Source organism: Hemiscyllium ocellatum, chromosome 7 (assembly GCF_020745735.1).
Source record: "Hemiscyllium ocellatum isolate sHemOce1 chromosome 7, sHemOce1.pat.X.cur, whole genome shotgun sequence".
NCBI classification, from domain to species: domain Eukaryota; kingdom Metazoa; phylum Chordata; class Chondrichthyes; order Orectolobiformes; family Hemiscylliidae; genus Hemiscyllium; species Hemiscyllium ocellatum.
The window spans coordinates 87642773-87665440 of record NC_083407.1 but is presented as its reverse complement, the minus strand read 5'-3'; the positions used below and the strand labels follow the sequence as shown (position 1 = coordinate 87665440).

General features: G+C 37.5%; 1 protein-coding gene across 1 annotated transcript in view; it reads left to right on the top strand.

The window, feature by feature from the left end:
- vps16 (VPS16 core subunit of CORVET and HOPS complexes) overlaps nt 1-17760 on the top strand; it is a 52500-nt gene extending 34740 nt beyond the window's left edge. Inside the window, exons 17-24 of the mRNA XM_060828029.1 lie at nt 2141-2249; nt 3517-3614; nt 6280-6387; nt 9213-9290; nt 9902-10071; nt 13554-13650; nt 13753-13856; nt 16811-17760. Of these exons, the coding sequence (XP_060684012.1) occupies nt 2141-2249; nt 3517-3614; nt 6280-6387; nt 9213-9290; nt 9902-10071; nt 13554-13650; nt 13753-13856; nt 16811-16955 (909 nt within the window). The 3' untranslated portion in view covers nt 16956-17760. The remainder of the gene's footprint in view (nt 1-2140; nt 2250-3516; nt 3615-6279; nt 6388-9212; nt 9291-9901; nt 10072-13553; nt 13651-13752; nt 13857-16810) is intronic.
- The last annotated feature ends 4908 nt before the right edge of the window (nt 17761-22668 follow it).

Sequence of the window (22668 nt, the reverse complement as noted above, 5' to 3'; positions counted from 1 at the left end):
CGATTTGATACTGTCTATAACTTGGTTAGCCATGAATGTTTACCTTCTTCCTCAATCTTTTCCTTGACTAATATGCATCTTTACTGTGAGTCATGAACTATTTTCCTAAACCTCTGCCATTATTCGTCACCTGTCTTTTCTGCTAAGCTCCTTTGCCAGTTTGCTGCACTCAACTGAAAGCATATTGAGAACTATAATTTTAAAAACAGGATTTTAAGTTAGCAAAGAGCCATCAAACTATAACTGTAACCTTTCAGCTGAGATGGTGCAGCTGACAGAAGGCCATTCCAGACTGTCTGTGATGTATGACCAACATGTTAAATTTATCTGAGCAAATGGATTATACAATTAGATGTAGGAATTCATAACAAAGGGAAGTTTGACAATAAATGTGCACATTTGATAATGAAGTTAGTGCCACAAGTTATAGGGAAGGCAAATGGAATATGGGCCTTTATTTCAATGGGAATTGAGTACAAACAGTTGAAATAACATTAAAGTTTTTATTAGCCCAAACATTTCTGTGGCTAGTGAATAAACATCCACTATTTGCTATATTTGCCCTCATTGTTATTGATTTACATGTGCTTTTGCATGGCAAATTGCTGTTAATGGAAAGTCAGAATAATCCAACATCCTTCTGCAGGGTAATTTGAACCTTTATGAGCAGGGTAAACAATTGTAACTTCCTACTAACAAATTCAATTGAAGAATCATTAAAAAGCAGTGTCAAGTCTGACCAAGAAACTATAAGTTTAGAGTAGTGAATTCAAAGTTAGATCAGTTTCTGTGTTAAGATTCCAGCTGATGTTACTACTGAACACATCAGAACCCAGATTGTAACCTGACTTGTTAGATCATCAGTTTTTTTTGTTTGGTTAACATGGTGATCATTCGCTGCACATGCACTCACAAGGCTTCCAGTATAGTTTTAATGCAGATCATAAGTTTACTACACCCAACTGGGGAAAAAGTACAAAGCTAATTGTATGCACATATAAGACAGTTTGGGAAGATTTTTTTCAACAGCAAAAAGAAAAATTGAATCCTTTTCCCAGCAGTATTCATTACAAACTCTCAGCCCACCAAGTATAATCTTCACTCTTCAGCTTTGTTACTTAACTCACGAGGTATCACATATTTTCTTTTGTTAATTCTCTCTATTATTCTACTAGACGTCACTGACATTATCTAAATGAATTTTTTAGAAAAATTCTGTCTTTTTGAACTGCTAAAAGATTTTGTGAAACCTTTCTAGCTTTAAACGCTAAGACTGCCGCACATTGAACTGGCCTGCTGGTATGAAACTCTCTCAATTGAGAGTTAGGAACTTCTCAACTGAAACTATGAGTGACCCCTGGCCATCTGTTTTTTCTGATGTCATAAAAGTTCAACTCTGTATACCTCATCAAGTAGCTCCCAAGTTAGCTTGCTAGTCATTTAAGTTCTTCCATGTTCTTTCCTGTTAAGTTGCCTTTGTTCACTGTACAGAAGAACTTTCTGACCCTTTACTTTTTAAAAGAAATCTTCAGGATCGAAAACTAATATTTATTCTTCCTCCTGTCTTGAGTCCAAGTTTCAAAATAATAATATAATAAAATGTTAATCACAATAAGGTGAAATAAAAGGAAAGACTGAATTAAAGGTAAAACCAAAAAGAACCATTCTGAATAAATACTAGGATGAGTAAGAATCCAAATGGGTAAAGTAAATGTTTTGTATCAAGATGATTGTTTGGCAATAATTTAAACTTAACATACTTAGACTGAAACATATGGAATTTATTTTGCATCCACTATGTAAGTACAGGAACATCATGTTGTTTAATGAATTTGAAAGGTGAGTCAGGCAGCTAATACTGAGCAGTGTAGGTTTGGTGGTAACGCTGGATTTTCATGTCTAACTATGTATCTATTCTCACCTAAAATTGCTATGTGAGTTTTGCACAGTTAACAGTGACAAATGTTAACTTACTTTGATGGTGTTTGTAATCTATTACATAACAAAATATAGTGTAATTTTTTATTTTCACATTATTACAATGTACAGCTTTGTTACTTTATTTAATGTGGAACTGTACTAAGAGAAAAATAAGGTTGACGTTATTTCTAGAAGATATATAACTTCTGCTCTGTTCTAGCTTTTAGAGTACGAACCAAGGTCTGGTGAGCAGGTGCCCTTGCTGTTGAAGATGAAAAGGAGTCAGTTAGCATTACTTAAAGCAATAGAAAGTGGAGACAGTGATTTAGGTAACTGAAATATTGTAATAAAAGTGAAACCTAACAACTGTCACATTCAACTGACGCCTGATTATATTGGGACATTTTTTTCATTTGTTCATCATCACAGTCGAATTTTCATGTCTGAGATCATTCCTAGAAACTTGTCAATATGGTTGGCTATCCTGCTTTTGGGCAAAGACTTTGTCCATAAATTCTGTCCTTTCAATTCTATTTTGAATAGGAGGAGAATATGAGGAAGTAACAGAAAAAGATTTTATTTGACTAATGTGGCAAACAGGCTGCAAAGGCTTGGTTAGTTAATTTATATTTGAAAGTACATTGCACACTATCCTATTATCAGTAGGATCCTGAGAGGAGCGTATTTTAATCATTGTAGCTGGGTACCTTCATTTTGAGCCAAAACAGGACCACTGGGATAGGTTGCATTGGACAGGTCAGTAAACGAGGTTAATGCTTTATTCAGCGCACTCACCTACACAAAACTAGAAGTTCTGAACTTATCTAACTGACAATGTGTTACCTAAGGACATTTTGCAGGGTAAAATGGAGCAGCATGCAATTTGCCATAGTTTTGGAATAGTTTTCAGTTTCTTGACTGGTCATCCTTTGGGAGAAGAGGAGAATTTTTTTCACTGTTTTATGGTAGCACTTTTTTTCAAAAATCTCCATTTGGTCCCAAGCTCTTGGGGAGAGCAACTGCTTGGATCATTATGTCGCTGGAGGCATTTTTTTTTAAAGAGCCAATGCTTTTGAATGTGGGACTTGCAATAGTCTGCCAGTCTTACTGATGCCTTATTCAATTATTGTGATCAGGGTCAAAATTATCCACTTACCACCAATATAACAGTTGCTTAACCTTGATTTATTTCCATGGACCCGGAATTAGTTTTAAGTGAAATATAGAGGAGGTGAGTTCTAGTTGCAAATCTTTTCGTTAATGCATGTATTGCAAAATTCTGAGTACCTGCAAAGGGAGATAGTCAATCCTAAATTTACTTTTGGTTTCTGAAGAGGCTTTTGAATGTAATTAGTGTTTGGGATGAGATTCAGATGTACATGCAGCAATACAAATTCCTGCATCTGGTAGATACAAAGCTTATGAAAATTAAATTATTGTTCTAAGTATATTTTAGATAGCTAAATTAAATGTTTCTTGGCGCGGAAGGAATGATTTGATAAATTGAATTATGTCGTTAAGGAGTGTCAATATGTTTAAAACTGCACTGCTGAAATTGATTCCTTTCCTGATGAGTTGTACTTATCTGCATTTCAGTGTATACTGTTGTGACATACCTGAAGAATGAGATGAACAGGGGAGATTTCTTTATGACACTTCAGAATCAACCAGTTGCACTAAGTCTTTATCGTCAGGTATCAGCTTTATGCCATATTATGTATTTTGTCATTTCTGGAAATTGAGTACATTTTTACATGTGTTAGCTATTTTTCGCTGGTTCTAAATGTTGTATTCTTGGAATTTTTTATTACTATTTTCTTTTGAAATGAAGGTGAAAGGAAAGGGGTACTTATTCACTTATAATGTCAGGAGCAATGCATAAAATCATGGTGTATCATAAGATAATTTTTAATAGCTGTTTTATTCTTTATTTTGCGGGATGTGAGCATCGCTGGTTGGGCCAGTAATTATTTCCTATCCTTAGATGCCCTTGACAAGGTGGTGATGAGCTGCTTTCTGCATATGTTGCAGTCCCTGTGCTGTATGGAAACCCACAATGCCATTAGGGGAGGCAGTTGCAGGATTTTGACCCAGTGTGAAGAAATGATAATATATTTCCAAGTCAGGGTAGTGACTGACTTGGAGGAGATCTTGCAGAAGGTGGTGTTCCCATGTATCTTCGTCCTTGTCCATCTCAATGAAATTGATTCTAGGTTTGGAAGATGCTGTCTGAGGAGACTTTGAATTTCTGCAGTGCATCTTGTCGATGGTACACGCTGCTGCTATTGAACGTCAGAGGTGGGGGAAGTAAATGTTTTTGGATGTGGTGCCAATGAAGCAGGCTGTTTTGTTCTAGATGATTTCTAACTTCTTGAGTGTTGTTGGAGCTGCACTCATCCAGGAAAGGTGAGAAGCGTTCCACCTGCCCCAGCAATAGAGCTTAATTCCAATCTTCGGGATGCCTTCCTTACTTGCATCAGTGTTTGTATTTTTTATTTCCCACAAACACCACTCAAAGGCACTTTGCTGAGGGTGTGAAAAAGCAGTTTATAGTGTAAAGTATGACTGGATTGAGTCTACAGGTTCAGTTTCATATAGTACCCTTCTGGCACTCAGTAGTTTGCCTCCTGTCCCTTGGGTTGGTTTGATTAAACTACCAGGATAATGATTGGACTGTTGTGGGTAAATATTATTTTGTCAAGGAAATCATGGCAAAATATCTGTCATGTACATCCTTTAGGGTAAAGTTTATTTTTTTCCTATCTCTTTTTCCCTTGTCCCGCAGTTGTATTCACCTGTCACTTGCTTCACACCCCAACCCCAGCTCACTTACTATCTTCACCATTGACACAGGCACCAAGTGTTTTGATTCGTAACTGTCAGTGATAGGTACACAATCATGAGTGAGCAAATTGCATCACCTGAGTTATTTTCTTACCAATACTAAATAGCAATGGTCAAGAAAGCACATCAATATCTCTGCTTAGAGTCGTCGAGCTGTACAGCATGGAAACAGACCCTTCAGTCCAACTCGTCCATGCCGACTAGATATCCTAAATAAATCTATCTTCTTTGCCAGCCTTTGACCCAAATCCCTCTAAACACTTTCTGTTCATATACCGATCCAGATGCCTTTTAAATATTGTAATTGTATCAGCCTCTGCCACTTCCTCTGGCAGCTCATTCCATACACACACCTCCCTCTGCATTAAAAGATTGCCCCTTAGGTCCGTTTTAAATCTTTCTCCTCTCACCTTAAACTTATGCCCTCTCGTTTTGGACTCCCCCACCCCGGGGAAAAGACCTTGACTATTTACCCTATATCTCATAAATAAACCAAGTTAACCATGAATGATAGTTTATCTACTAATCCTACAATAATTACAACACTTTTAATTAATTTGATTTGATTGAATGTGATTTATTATTGTCACGTGTATCTAGGTACAGTGAAAAGTACCCTCAAAATATAAAAGTTTGTATACAAGTACCACTAGATCCAAGTACAGCTTGTTCCTCGCTGTTATTAGCCTTCTGAATAGACTTCTCAAATTTTAAATTTAATGTTGATCTTGGTCTTTTGTGCACTTTCTCTACAGCCGTAACATCATAACCTTCACTCTTTCTGTTACCCGAACAGTCTTTGTATACTATGATCTGCCTATACTGCGCACAAAACTTCACTGTACCTAGATACACGTAACAATGATAAATCACATTCAATCAAATCAAATTAATTAAAAGTATTGTAATTGTTGTAGGATTAGTAGATAAACTATCATTCATGGTTAACTTGGTTTATTTATAATCACACTTTGTAGAATAGCCATAAAAGTGTATAAAGGTCTTTGGTGAAATTCTTTTTTAGTGTTCCCAGTTATTGTTATACTGATAGGATTGTGTAGCTTTTAATTTTATAATTTTTGACCCTTACCCTGTAGATGTTCTGGCTGTTTGATTCTCTACTTCTAACGAAAATGTTGTAGTTTTAACAAAGATCTCATAGTTTCCATTTTGTTTTGTCTGTTCAATGATAAGAGAATATTTCTAATTCATGTAGTATAAATATTGAATATTTCATATTCAATACATAGTAAATGTTTTTACTTGTGAAGGTCTTTGATTAGTGAATGCTTGTCCACAAACAAACACAGAAACAAACTCAGCTGGTCTGGCAACATCTATGTGGAGAGAAACAGTTAACATTTCAAGGCTGAAGAGGAATCATATCAGATTTGAAACATTAACTCATTTTCTCTCCACAGAAACTGTCAGACTTGCTGAGTTTCTGCAGCACTCTGTGTATTGTTTCAGGTTTCCAGCATCTGCAATATTATGTTTTTATCCTAATGTCCACAGTTTTGTAAGCACCAAGAACCAGAGACGCTCAAAGATCTATTCAACCAGGATGACAACCACCAAGAGCTTGGGAACTTCTATGTGCGTTCCAGTTACTCTAATGAAACGGTAAGGGCAAAATACCCCATCCACTGGCATCCAGTGTGGCCTTTCCAAACTAAAGTTTAATTTCTTAATGACCAGAGAGAATGTGGTAAAGATCACTAACTGTGCTTATGCAGCAGCATCTGCATGTGCAAATAATGATGACTCTGCCAAGGTGCACAAAAGCTATAGAAATGGGGGGTCACATCCCATCCATCAGGGATGCCCATACCTTTGGAAATAATGAGTCAGATTATTTTGATGCAGCTGGTGAATGCCCTACATTGTAGTATGGGCAATTTTTTATTCAATATTAATTAAGTCAAATTGTAAAGTAATTCCAGTGAAAACAAATTGAAATATTGAATTGAAACAAACAATTCTCTTCCAACTGAGTCTCTCAAAGTCACTCCTTTGTGTCTTACCCTACATTAATTTTTATCAGTTTCCCTTTTCTCTCCTTCATTCTTAGTCTCTATTGTAAATGTCTTTTTCTGTCTCTCTGACATCTCTCTCTCTCTCTTTCTTGGCCACTAGAATCATAAGCATTGAGAAACAATATCACCCAGACACAAATGATCAGGTTAGATGTTTTAACAAGAATACATCTTGCATGGGGTTGAAGCATCAAGACTATGATGTTATGACCTGTCACTGTCTTGTGGCCAGCTGCCACCTTGAACTTGTGTTGAGATAATTGGCCCCTAACAACCACAACCACCTTCTGAGTGCTAGGTATTCTTTCAGCTAGTGAAGAGATTTTTCACCTGAGTGACTTAAGGTTCGCTGGGGTCCTTGCTCTCCACCATAGTCAGGACCTGTAGTGCTGTGGATTTCTCAGGTTAGCATGAATTAAAACTCAACATAGAGCTACCCTAATGGTTTCCTTCCAGCTCAGCACTGCTCTCACGACCTGTCCCACCTGTCAATCTTCCTTCCCACCTATCTGCTCCACCCTCTTCTCCGACCTGTCACCTTTACCCACATCCAACTATTGCACTCTTAGCTACCTTCTCCCCAGCCCCACCATCCTCCCACCCTCCCATTTATCTCCTCACGCCCCCCCCCCCCCCCGACATTTATCTCTTCAACCCAAGACTCCCAGCCTCATTCCTGATGAAGAGCTTCGGCCTGAAACGTCAATTTTCCTGTTCCTCAGATGCTGTCTGACCTACTGTGCTTTTTCAGCAACACGCATTCAACTCCTGTTGAAATGAGCCTAGCACATTTGGTGAACTTTTTTTGACTCCAAATATCTGCTGGAAATTGGTGTTAAAACCAAAATGTTGTAATTCTCAGGCTGAGTACTGTTTGTATTAAAATTTTAGAAAAAAATGTGTTCAATTACTGACACTTTGATTCATGTTAAGTTAGGCCTTAATGTAAGGTACTTTGAATTAAGTGGACTGGATTTCATTAAATAACCATCAATTTCAATGCCAAATTGAATTAAAGCAATGATTGTTCAGTTTACTGACTAATATGCATTAGTCATTGCATGATTTTTTTCAAATCTGTGCAGCATAGGTTGTGATTTGAAATTAGAGTTGCATGACAGTCTGGCAATGACCATTTAGAAAGTTGTTAGTTTGAGTGCACAAAGGATAGCAAACTCTAATTGAAGGTAACGATTAAGCTGGTTAATTTCATATTCACTTGTCTGATGTGGGGTAAAGATTGCCTAACGTAGGTGTTTGGTTTATTAGTTAATCCTATTAATTGTTAGGCTCTCAACTGATAATGCTACTGATCAAGTCAGATCCCACATTGAAACAATGGTAGATCATATGTTTATTTTGTTTAATTAGTTAACATGATGATTAGCCACTGAAACATATTCACACAAGGCTGCAGATTTTCTTTAGTAACAAAACAGAATTTATTGCACAAAAACTGAAAAACAAGCAAACTATTTAAATACAGAACATGGGTAGATCTGAAATACATGGCAAAATAAGCCTTCAACTTTTTCTCCTCAACAATATCCATTACAGAGACTCAAGTCTAGAGAAATTATACCCTAACTCAATTAAAATTTCTACTGACTTCTTAATTTTCTTTGCCAAATTCTTTGGAGACAATTCCATGAGTTCTCCTCAGGCCTCTTCAAATGAACTTTTCATAGATCTTGCCTATATTTTCAAAATGCTAATAACCTGCAAATTTCTAACCAAACTATCCTGGTTTGGAAAATTCACAATTAAATACTTCATTTGAAATGACTGGTTCCTCCTGCTCCTGCACTGTTGTTTTCTGAAGTGAAACCATAGCGTAAATATTCACACCACTTGCCTTCAGCCCAACAGTATAAACATCTTTCTAGGGGTTTGTAGTTACAGATGTTGTGATAAATGCTGAAGTTAGTCATTGTTCCAGAAGGACTCTGCTGCAAAACAGCATCCATCTGCCTCTGTTTTCCACAGGATTATATTTATAAATATATCTCACAACCTAAAATTATATATCAGTGCATTCTGCAATGTTTATATTCGCCACAGTATTTGTATTAATGTTTATATTATCTTTCTCCAGTGGTGGAATTGATAATGGCTGACCAAGTGTGCTGATATAAAACAGTAGCACCCTTGTGCAAAAAAAAATTATGTTACTGCTCAAAAATCTGTTTTAGTAAGCAGCTGAGATCTATGCAAATTCCATGTCACCATGTCAAGTTGCTGACCATTTGATAAGTATGAATGTGGTTAATGTAATTTATTCCATCAAATTTGCATCCTTTATCAATTATCAATGTTCGAGTTTTTGAAATGGCCTCTTATCATTGATTTTTAAAAAATTTTAAATTGCAGCCTCCTTTTTCAGCTTTTAAATAATCTCACTTTGTTCATCAGACAATCGAGGGACGAGTAGCTGCTTTGCAGAGTGCTGTGGATGAATACAATAAAGCCAAGAATGAATTTGCTGCCAAGGTAAGTGAAGAAATAGCAAATATCATATTCAACACTGTGACATTATGCCAGACTTTGTCCAATTGCCATAAAGTTGCAAAGTCACCACAGCTGCCATTGTGACAGCACAATTCAACCAAAACCAGTGCAATTTGCACTGTGATTACTATGTAGCTGCTTGCACATTCTTTACACCTTAGGTTTTTATTTTCTTCCAGGTGTGAGAGGCTGTGGACATTCCTCTTTCACCTCAATCCGCACTCCCTCAAAAAAAAACAGATGATACAGCTGAAGACAGGAGTCTATTATGAGAGAAATCATTGCTTCAGTGTTCTATTATTGCATTGCACAATGTGCCATTTAACGACTTTCTAAGGCCCGTTAACCATCAGTATCATGAATAAAGTATCACCTAAATATTTACTTAAATGGATTTTATGGTTATTTCCCAGTTGTTGATTGGCTGCTGATCCCACACAACTTTAAATAATCTCAATCCTGTATTTAAATCGCTTCATGGCCCTGCTCCTCTCAGTTTGTGGAGCTAACTTGCCGAGAAAGCCTCCTTATTGTGACAGTTACCAACAAAAATATGGTTGTACATGTAAACTGACTTCTCTGTCAAATTCTAGATCACAGAAGAACAGATCAAATTGTTGCGATACCAATTTCGATTGCAGAAAGAATCTGGTAAAACATATTTAGACTTATCCTTACATGATACTGTTCAAGCACTGTTACTGGACAGCAAGCATAAACAGGCTGAACAACTTTACAAAGACTTTAAAATTCCTGACAAAAGGTATGATCAAATCGTTTGTAGTTCTCATTAAAATTGTTCATTAAGATCGTTGCAGCAATTTATACAGTGAATTATTTTTTATAATTTTAAGTTTGAACAGCAGTTCCGTGTAAAATCTAACAAGTGTAGAATGATAGCACATAGTGGGAGACTGGGAATCTCATATATAAACAGAAAATGCCAGAACTAATAGATTCGGCAACAAAAGAAATTAGTAACTTAGATTTTAGAGTGATGAATGAAATTACAGCAAGCTCACCTAGTCTCGAAGCAAAGTGCTCACAGCTCTAGTGATTCCTGTAGCAAGAGATTTTGCCTTTCCTGACAATAATTTGATTCTGGCCCAAACAACAGTGAGTTTCCAGTATCCCACAGTGGACATCAAACAGACTAATCACTCAGTCACATTGAAGATTCTTAGAGTGTAAACTGGGAAGTGATTATCCTTCACTTTTTAGTCATTTTATAGAAAATGAAATAAAGATTGGAACGTACACATAGATTATAATAGAAACTGAAATATCAATTTTTAAAAAAAACTATTTGTATTATAGAAGTTTAATGGAGAAATTCAACATTCTGCAAAGGTAAAATTAGTTTTTCTTTGATCCCTGAAAGATTGTTCAGGAATAATTATGACTCATACACTGTTAATGACCCAATTAAAGTTAATTCAATTAAAGCATAACTTCTTACATTGGGTTTTCACAGCAAAATTAGAGTCTAAAATGTTAATGTCAGTTCAGGAGATTTCTATAGATTTCCAGCCTCGGCGCTTCAACAATACACCTTGCAGTGGAGCAGAGAATTACTGAAAACACCATTTTTCTTTGCACTGGTGTGAGTACCAGAAGTTGCCATCTGTATCTCAGTTGTAATGATGGTGATTATTGATGATCTCAACTTTCATTAAAACTGCAAAATTTGGATCAATATAATGTTTCTGATCGATGACCTTTTGCCAAAAGGCATGTGAGAAATGAGGATTGCGGGGTGGATGCACAAGGTACTCCAGAGGAAGCTTGAGTATCCACCTTAATATTGAATATTAGAAATGAGAGCCATGATAATTGCTGCCTAGAAGGTGCACACGCTAGCACATTTTAAAAAAATTTCTCTTTCCCATGTGCAGAGAAGCTTGACTGATCCGTTTGCAATATACCTGAAATCCAAAACACTGCAGTGCAGTCAGAAGGAAGAATCATGTGTCTTCACAAGTGTTGCTATAAAAACTACGTAGTTCTTTCCTTATTTCACAAATGTATTTGCAGCAAGCTACGCATAATATTTCAACTGTAAAGTAGTGATCATTCAAAAGACAGAGTGTAAAAGCCTTTGAGAGAGAGAGGGAGGCAAATATTTTACTTAAGTTCCAGGAATAGGAAAAGCAGCTTGCACTTTTAACTAGTTTTGAGAAGTAATACTGTTGCAGTGTTAAGAATGGACACAATCTAAGAAGTATCTTTAGGTTTACCTATTTAGACTGATTTTAAAATCATTGCTGTTCCTCTGTTAATGCAGCATTCATGCTGATAAATTTTGATTTTGATAAACACAAAAGGATATTGATTTGAACCTACAGTAGTAAAGAAAGTTTGTGGTCCAGAACTTGACGCATCCCTAACCAAACTGTTTCAGTACAGCTGCAAACACTAAATTCAATGATGGATTGGTGGCAGTATTTTACTCAGCAGCTGCTTCTCCAATACAGGTTTTGCATTCTGACAGGCTACCCTGCTCCTGACATGCTCACAGCCTTGCACCAAACATGAATAAAAAAGATGAGCGGGATTGCCCTTCATATTAAGGCAGCACCACAATGTCTCTAATTCATCAGGAGGCTGAGGAAATTCAGAATGTCCACAAAGATTCTTACCAATTTTTATAGATGCACCATAAAAAACATACTATCTGGGTGCACCACAGCTTGGTGTGACAAGAATGCAAGTTGTGAACACAACTCAGTCCATCATGCAAACCAACCTTCCATCTGTACTTTCTGCTGCCTCAGGAAAGCAACAAACGTAATCAAAGATCCCTCCCACCCTGGTTTGATTCTCTTCCACCCTCTTCCATTCTTCCATTGGCAGAAGATATAAAAGTTCGAATGCATGTGTGAAAAGATTCAAGAAAAGTGAATGAACCTGACAAATGTTAATGTTGCCCCCCCCCCCCCCCCCCCCCCCCCCCCCCCCCCCGCACCTTCTTTGTGGCTGTAACACTATTCTGTACTACCTGATGCACTTCATCTGGAACAATCTACCCATAGAGCACCTAAAGTCATAATTTCACTGTATCTCAGTACATCTGACAATAATGAATCAAATTAGTTGACTGAAGTTTGGCATCAAGAAATGGGGGCAAGCTCTTAGATGGTTAGAATCATACCTAGTACAAAGCAGAACTATAACAGTTGTTGGACATCAGACTTCTCAGTCCAAGGACATCTCTGCAGTAGTTTCACTAGTGGTATCTCAGGCCCAACTATCTTCAGCTGCTTCATCAATGATCTTCCCTCCAATATAAGGTCAAAAGTGGAGATGTTCATGTAATTGCACAATGTTTACCATTTGTGATTCCTCAAATACTGAAGCAGTACATATTGAAAAGCAGCAGGAACTGGGCAATATCCAGTCTTGGTCTCATTAGTGGCACATAATACTTGCATCACATAGGTGCTAGGTAATAACTATCTCCAACAAGACAGAATCTAACCATCCTCCCTTGAGATGTCATTGCCATCACTGAATCCCCTACTATTGACATCCTCGCAGTTATCATTGACCAAATACTTAACTAGTTCAGCTTACAAATACTGTGGCTACATTAGCAGCTCCAAGCCTGGGAATGCTGTGGCGAGTAACTTGCTTTCTGACTCCCAACCCCTATCTGTCATATTCAAGGCGCACTTGCCTGAATTACTGCAACTTGACATCATCTAGATAGAAGCAGGCGACAAGAATGGCATTCCATCCTCAAGCTTTAAATTCGTCCACCATTTTATGGTAACAGTGTGTATGATCTGTAAGATGCACTGCAACAACACGCTGAAACCCTTTGACAGCACCCTCCAAATTCATGGCTTGTCCCACCAACAAAGATAAGGACTGTGGACACATTGGAGCATCACCATTTGCAAGTTCCCCTCCAATGTGCACAGCATTCTGCCTTAGAATGCTATTGGTGTTTCTTCATTGTCATTGGATTGAAGTCCTGGAACTACATTCCTCAAAACATGTGGTTGTCGCTACTTTGGAATTTCAGTTGTTTATGAAAGCAGTTTTTCATGGGGAAGGGTAATTGGGCAATAAATGCTGGCTTAGTCCACACTTTGTCAACAAATAGATTCTAAAAATTCAGGAGATGTCACTGTATCTCTCAGCTCTGAAATCAGGCAACATACTTTAAAGTGTTTTATTTTGAATGTTCTGAGAAAAAAATTCTAATCCTTGACAGATAACAACTGTTTTTATGATGTTCAGGTTTTGGTGGCTGAAGATTTCTGCACTGGCAGAGAAACAAGACTGGGAGGAACTTGAGAAATTTTCTAAAAGCAAAAAATCCCCAATAGGATATATGGTATGTGTTCTATGATCTTGAACACTACGTAGTATTTACATGTTTATTTGCTAACTTTTTTTTGAGCATTTCTAAAGCTTTGAATTTTTTTTCATTTGCCAGCCTTTTGTTGAAATCTGTGTAAAGCATCGTAACAGATATGAAGCTAAGAAATATGTAGCAAAGGTCAGTCCAGAGCAGAAAGTGAAAGGATATATTATGGTTGGGTAAGTGGAAAGAATTTTATTGCAACTTTTATAATTCTAAACCTTTTGGTGGTTTTCCCTGATCCCTTTGCGATAACTTTGGGCGGCACGGTGGCACAGTGGTTAGCACTGCTGCCTCACAAAGCCTGATACCCGGGTTCAATTCCAGCCTCAGGCGACTGACTGTGTGGAGTTTGCACGTTCTCCCCGTGTCTGCGTGGGTTTCCTCCGGGTGCTCCGGTTTCCTCCCACAGTCCAAAGATGTGCAGGTCAGGTGAATTGGCCATGCTAAATTGCCCGTAGTGTTAGGTAAGGGGTAAATGTAAGGGTATGGGTGGGTTGCGCTTCGGCGGGTCGGTGTGGACTTGTTGGGCCGAAGGGCCTGTTTCCACACTGTAAGTAATCTAATCTAAAAAAAAACTTTCTGGCACCTTCAAAACCTTCTATTAATTGTCTTTTGTGACATACTTAGGTATACTTTGCGAGGTTAACGGACATAGGGTTGGTCATTTTTAAGCACTAAAGATATTCCAAATTGACAAGTATGTTTTAATTCTCTTTTCCATTTCCTTCCAAACACTGAGGTTTTTGTGTCGAACTGGAATCCTTTTGTCTCTGTTCCTTTCAGTCTCTTGGTCTGTGTTTGTTTTAACTATCCCAACTCTTGTACTTGCTGCACTTTATGAACATAAAGTAAACTTTACAAGTATGAAAATAGTAATTACATTTTTCTTTCATACACTTCAAGAAAGCACAAGCAGAAATAGGGGCAGGAGTAATCATTTGGCCGGCTGAGCCTGTTCAGTGACTCAGTGTGATCACGGCTGATCTTGGGTTTCAGAAATATAAATAAAACATTAATAAACATGAAAACAAAGGATTTACAGTGGGTGGATCTAATTTGATTTTTTTCAAGTAAAAACCAAACTTACTTTTCAAGTAAAAAAAAAACTGTAAGGATGATATTCTTTCATTCTCTAAAGCCTCTGATTCTAAAACTTCCGACATCTACCTGCTAGAAATAAAAAAAATGACAATACAACTAACTGAGTGGTACTTGTGCCTCCTAAAAAATTAGATACACAGCACATTTCCTTTACATTGTTTATGGGATAAACCAGGATTTGATGCCCATCACTGTGCACTCTTGATGGTGAGTTACCTTGAATCCCTATAGTTCTTGGGGTGTAGGTACATGCATTGTGCTATTAGGAAGGGAACTTAACTTTTGGCATTAACTAAGGATGTCAAGTAAAAATTTCTCTAGTCATTTAAGTTAACAGATTCATCCAATAGATAAATCTGGCAATACTACTCAGAAATGTAATTTTGTTTAATTTTTATTTTATTTGATCCTTTTTTGGTCAGTGGAAAATTCAATAAACAAATTAAGCATTTAAGAATTACATTCAGAAAGTTTCTTCAAATTTTGGCAGTAGATCCCAAGTTTTATTTGATTATTGAGTAAGATGTGTTTATTGCTCAGCTCTATTTTCCTGGAGGGCATTAAAGGTCAACTGCATGATGTTGTAGTTTTTGCCACAGTAAATAATGACAACAGCTTTTTATACCCAAGGTTCAATGATAAACCAGTTTGGTTTTTACAGCCATGCTGCAGCAACTTTATTCTCCTGTCATGCGACATGGATGTTGCTGGCTGGCCAGCAGTTTTTGCCCATCCCTAGTTGCCCTTGAGAAGGTGATAGCGAGCTGCCTTCTTGAACCACTGCAGGCCATGTGCTGTCGGTTGACCCACAGTGCTCTTAGGGAGGGATTTCCAGTATTTTACCTCAGTGACTCTCAAGGAGTGGAGATATATCTCCAAGTCAGGATGGGGAATGGCTTGGAAGGGAACTCACAGGTGGCGGTGTTCCCATACATCTGTTGCCCTTGTTCTTCGAGATGGAAGTAGTTGTGCATTTGGAAGGTACTGTCTGAGGAACTTTGGTGAATTTCTGCAGTGCATCTTGCAGATGGTACACACTGCTGCTACTGTGCATTAGTGATGGGGGGGAGTGATTGAGTGGATGTGATGGTAATTAAAGGGGTTGCTTTGTCCTGGATGACTTCAAGCTTCTTGTGATATTGGAGCTGCACCCATCCAGGCAAATGAGATGTATTCTATGACACTTCTGACTTATGCTTTGTAAATGGTGAACAGGTGAGTCACTTATTTGCAGTATTCCAGCTTCTGACTTTCTCCTATAGCCACTGTATGTACATGGCTAATCCAGTTGGGTTTCTGATCAGTGGTAACCCTCCAGGAAGTTGGTAGTTGGGGATGCATTGATGGTAATGCCATTGAATGTCAAGAGATTGTTGTTAAATTGACTCATTTTGGAGATGGTCATTGCCTGGCATTTTTGTGGCACAAATGTTACTTGCCACTTGTAAGCCCAATCCTGGATATTGTCCAGATCTTATATTTGAACATGGACTACCTCTGTAGTCATTTTATCTGTTTAAAACCCGCAAATTAACAGAATTATTGAATTTTTGTCCCAACCTGCCATCATGAAATTTGAACCCTAAACTTTTAAGTTGCTAGATGGAAACCATAGCCTATAAGTTCCTTTTGCCTAAGTTGCCAAGGATATGACTAATTATAAAATATCCATTATAAATGGAGAATAAGAATTTCTAATAGTTGAAGTTGACAGACGCGACATTGGAATTTCAGATTGTAGGTATTGTAGATAGGCATATAGGCAGCTGTAAAGTTTTAGTAAGATGTAGCCATAAATCTGAATTTTATCCAAAAAAGTTTCAAGGGATAACTTTCACTAGAGTTCTCTTAAAAAAATGTTAGCCCATCCTTTCTTCCAAGAACTGACTGACCAGCCATACGTTTTAAACATTTCAGTTCTTATTATAAATTTTTATTCTTTAAACTGATGGTTATTTTGGCTTTCAGTTAGCATCTGAATTGTTTCCCTGATGTCATTCTAATCTATTTTATATTTTCGCTGACACAGAGACCTAGAACAGGCTGTGGAAACCGCAACAGAACGCAAGAATGAAAATGAGTTGAACATTATTCTTTCAAAATGTACAGCAGCTACTGATCAGTCAATTGTGGAAAAAATTAATCGAGCTAAAGCTCAGATTTTAAAGAAGTAAAGTACTTTTCAAAGGTGACAAGTTCAGTGTCTGATCATGTTCCCTAATTATTTTAATATGTTTAAGGATGTTTATTGCTAGTCTTGTGTACAGTTATGTTTGACATACAGATGCTCATGTGGACAAGAGTACTAAAATGGTAAATTAATGAAATCTGAAAAGATTGAAATACTTTAGCTGAAGTTTTCTTGTGATAAAAATATTATTTTTAAATCTGATACTTAATTTCAGAACTGCACTGATATGTAAATTACTGCATTACTCTGTTAACAAAAAAAGAGTGAAGTATGAATGAGATTAAATGTGCATTAATTACGTTTTGTATTTATTCTGGTTTAAAACTATAGATTTCTTCATGGACTTGTGATATATTTGTTGATTAAAAGTGTAACCAAAATCATTACAATTTCATATTTCTGCAAAATCTGGAGAAACACATACAGAAGTAAAAAGTGTCAATTGTAAAAGAAATCACATATCTCTGCACTGTTATATTTGCTTCTTTTCTGCATTGAATATTGCTTTCATTTGGAGAGTACATGGTGGCATATTAGCCATGTCCCTGAAGAAATTCACTTGGTTAATAACAGTTGGTTAGAGGCCTCTAAACCAAGGATATTTTGCTTGTAAAACACGACTTATATTGTACTTAACAACTTAATCATCAATGGCACTGACTAGTAAATAAATAACGTCAGACAATCCAATAAAGAGAGGAGTACTGCAGTTATAAGAGACTTTTGTATGTTAGTTATTCTACTGTAATTATGAAGGAACCATTTGAATAAACATTTTTCTGTCACTATGATTGCACTTATTGCCACATAACTTTTGTCTTTTAGTTTTGTATCAAAAGAGTGTAAAATAATTCAGTGTTTCCAGCTGATTAAAATAAATGCATGGGTTTAGCAGTGAGCAGAGGGCAACTCCAAGTTAATGCAAGACCACAGTTTTGTCTATGATTGGGTACATGTTTATAGTTGAAATGCATTGTTGACTAGAACATATGACATGAGCAGGAGTAAATCATTTGTTGCTTCAAGTCTGCTCTACCATTCAATAGGATCATGGCTGAATTCTCACATTCCAATCTACATCTGGTTCCTTTTGATTCATCTTGCTGAACAAGAATCAGTCTATCTCTATCTTAAAAATATTCTGGATCCACTGCTTTCTGAGGCAGAGTTCCAAAGTCTCAGCACCCTCAGAGAAAAAAAATTCCTCTCATCTAAAATGGTGACCCCCTAATTTTAAAATTATTTTAGCCACAGGAGAAAGCATACGTTCTATGTCCCACCCTTTTATTAAGACCATTTGGAATGTGACACACTTCAATCAAATCACCTCCCCACTCTTAGTCTGCAATGAAAACAAGCTCAGTCTACATCTTTCCTTGTGGGACAACCCACTCATTCCAGGTATCAAACAAGTAAACCTGCTTTGAACAGCTGCAACACAGTTCTATCCTTGCTTAAGTAATCGTATCAGGCTGTTGTGGTGCAGAGTTACTATCTCTTCCTCTGGACGAAGAGACCCAAGTTCAAATCCCTCCTGCTCCAGAGGCGTATATTAACATCCCTGAATAAGTTGATTTAGAAAACAAAATGGATAAATAATCAGACCAAAACCGCACAATGTGTTCAAAATGTGATCTCACTACAAATGCTCTGCATAACTGAAGCATAACATCCTTTTTTTTATGATCAGTTTCTGTCCTATAAAAGAACAGCATTCCATTACCCGCTTAGATTATGTGCTATACCTGCATGTTAAGTTGGGCATCAGAATATCTGAATTAGACTACAGCCCAGATTTCTGCAGTCTTTCATCATTTAGGTAATAGTGATATTTTTGTTCTTGCAGTCAAATTGAAAACTTCGAATTTGCCCACATTATACCCCCATCTGCAAGAGTTTGCCAACTGACATTATCTATGTCAATCTCCATCTTTAGTATATCTTCACAACATAGGTAGGAAACCATGTTTGTGTCACCTGCAAATTTAGCCTTGGTTTCCCTCATCTTAGTCATTAAAATAAATCATAAAAGATTGAATCCCAGCACAGACTCCTGTGGAACCCTATTTGTGGAAAGTAATGCTCGTGGAATTGATGTAACATATGGCTCGATTAGAAGATTGGCTAGGTAATAGGTAACAGTAAGCATAAACATATGTTCTTAGGTTGGCAAAATGTAACAAGTGGTATGACAGGGTGCCTCAACGTTTAACAATTTATAAAAATTACTTGGATGAAGAAGATTGCTAAATTTGTTGAACCCATGAGGATCAGTCAGAAAGTATGTTGAGAAGACGATGTAGGGCTATAAGAGATCTGTTAAATGTTTGGCAAATACCTAGCAAATGGAAAATAATGTGAGATGTGTGAAACTCCATTGGCAGGTAGCATTAAAAAAAATCTGATGGATGAGAGATTTCAGAGTTCAGATGCAAAGATATCTGGGTATCATAGATCATAAATTGCAAATGTTAACATGCGGGTACAGCAAATAAATAGGAAAACTAATCAAAATGAGATCACGTGAGTGCTATGTATAGTTTCTTATTTAAAAAAGAAGTAAATGCTTTGGAAGCAGCTTAGAGAAAGTTGACTAGACTAATGTCTGGACTGGTTGAGTTGTCTTCTGAAGGCTAGGCTTGAATCTGCTGGACCTTGGAAGAATAAGACACAGCTTGGTTAAAACTTGCAAATTTCTAATGGGTATTAACAGGTGCATGGGAAACTAGGAAAATCTAGAATTAGGGATCATTACTAAAAAGTAAGAGTTGTCAGAGATATCTGTATGAGAGTAAACTTGTGGAAATATAACTGCAGTTTCTACAGGTATGTAAAGAGAAAAAGAGTGGTGAAAAGAGTAGGTCCCTTAAAGTCAGAAACAGGGCAATTTTTAATGGAGAACATGGAATAGCTGATGAATTAAATTAATACTTAACTTCTGCCTTCACAAAGGAGGACATGAATAATGTGCCAGAAATGATGGAGAACCTGGTGAAGTGAGAGGGAGGGACTATGCGCATCAATTTTAGTAAAGAAATGGTGTTAGAGAAAGTGATGGGATTGAAGGCTGATAAATCCCCAGGGTCTGGATTATCCTGATATTCTACTTCGCAGAGTACCTAAGGAAGTGATGCTAGAAATGCTGCATGCATTAGTGATCATGTTTTCAGATTCTTCAATCTCTTGAATAGTTCCTACAATTTGGAGGGTAGTAATACAAACCCAGTATTTGAAAAGGGAGGTAGAGAGAATACAGAGTTGTAGACCAATGAGTTTGACGTCAATAGTAAAGGTGCCAGAGTCCATTATCAAGGATTTTGTCCCAGAGCACTTTGAAAGCAGTGGTAGAATCAGACACGGCGTGGATTTACAAAAGAGAATTCATGCTTGACAAATGTATTGGACAACTTTGACGATATAACTCATAGAGTTGTTCAGGAAAGTCAGTGGATGTGTTTGTTGGACATTCAGAAAACTTGACAAAGTCCCATAAGTTTAATGTTTTACATGAGGGAATTATATATAATGTCTCAAAATTTGCAGATGACAAAAAGCTGAATGAAAGGGTGAGACGTGAATTGGATACAGAGATGTTGCAGTGTGATTATGGCAGGCTGAGTGGGCAAGTGCATGGCAGATGGAGTATAATATGGATAAATGTGAGCTTATCCAGTTTGCCATCTTTTTGCTACCAAACTATTATTTGAATGGCTGTAATTTGAGAGAGAGGTATGTTCAGTAAGATGTACGTGTCTTTGTGCACTAGTCATTGAAAGTAAGCAGGCAGTAAAGTCAAACAGTACGTTGGCCTTCATACTGAGACAATTCAAATACAGGAACACTAATGTCTTGCTGCAATTGTGTAAAGCATTGGAGAAGCCACACCAGGAATATTGTGTGCAGTTTTGATCTCTTCATCTTAGAAAGGATGTTCTTGCTATAGGGTGACTACAGCAAAGGCTTACCAAATTGATTGTTAAGATAGCAGGATTGAAGAATGGGGAGAGGTAGAGTTGTTCAGGATTGTATTCTTTGGAGATTAAAAGAATGAGAGGTGATTTCATAGAATCCTGCAAAATTCTAATAGGACTAGAAAGATTGGGAAGGATGTTCCCAATGTGGCAGAGTCCAGAACCAGGGGTCATAGTTTATAGAGACAAGGTAAATTTTTTCGGGCTGAGGTAAGAAATTTCTTCACCCAGAGAGTGGTGGACCTGTGAAATTTACTTATCACAGAAAGTCAAAATATTGAGCTTTCAAAGTGGACGGAGGTATAGCTATTGTGATCAAGAGATTCAGGGGAAGGCAGGATTAGGATATCGAGCTCGATGATCTGCCATGTTCATATTGAATGGTGGAATAGGCTCGAGGAGCTGAATGAACTACTCTTGCTCCTCTTCTGTTGATATGGGCTTGTAATTTCTGGTTCCTTGTACATTCCTAACCACAATTACTCTGCCATTTTGTCACCAAACATTTCAAAGACACTTTTGAAAATCTAGCTCTTTAAACAAGCCTTTAGTTATCTCACCTAATAACATTTTGTCTTGTAATGTTCCTATAAAGCCTTTAGGATGTTTCATTAAAACTTAAAAGTGCATAAAAATGTGCTGCAGCTTTGTCGGAAAGATGTTTGTAATTCTTGAGTCTTCATGAATGTTCTCATATCTAAGGAGGATTGAAACATTATTGCCATTATCTCAAAATCCTTGGATGGATCCCATCTGGTGCTGGTCACTTAGCAATTTTCAATAGACGGCCAGTCTTCTAATACCTCTAACAATGTTTAGCTCTCCTCAATATCCACCTAGATTTTTTTAGGTTACTTACAGTGTGGAAACAGGCCCTTCAGCCCAACAAGTCCACACTGACCCGCAACCCACCCAGACCCATTCCCCCACGTTTACCCCTGACACTACGGGCAATTTAGCATGGCCAATTCACCTAACCTGCACATTTTTGGATTGTGGGAGGAAACCGGAGCACCTGGAGGAAACCCACGCAGACACGGGGAGAACGTGCAAGCTCCACACAGTCAGTCGCCTGAGGCAGGAATTGAACCCGGGTCTCTGGCGCTGTGAGGCAACAGTGCTAACCACTGTGCCACCATGCCGCCCACTAAATTTTACCAGCTGCTGGGGTGGGATTTGAACCTGCTTCCCATGAGAATTAGCCTGGACCTTTAGATTACTAGTCCTGCAATATTGCCTTTAAGTATTCAGGAGTTGAATGCAACTCTTGCCCCCCCCCCACCTCCCCCCCTCCCCCCGGTTACTACCCTTTTATTAATCATATGTCTACAGAAGACATTTAGACATTCCTTGCCTAATTGCTAGTCTTTTCTAATACCTCTTTGTCTTTCTTATCTCCTTTTTTACTTTCTCCCTGAATTTCCTATGTAATTCTAGCAATCTAGAGATCTGGATCACTGCTCCAAAGACCTGCTTTTGAATCCTATGATGTCAGCTAGGAAATTTAAATTCAGATAATTACAATAAGCTGGAATATAAAACTGATCTCAATAATGGTGAGCACATAAAAACAGTCATATGTTTCAGAGAAGGAAATCTGTCAGCCTTAGCCTGGAACGCTGGATTCACAATAATGTGACTGTTTACCCTGAAATATTCTCGCAAGTTGTATCAAACTGCTCCAATGTACTCTATAAGATGCTGGAATCAACTAAAGCAGACCCA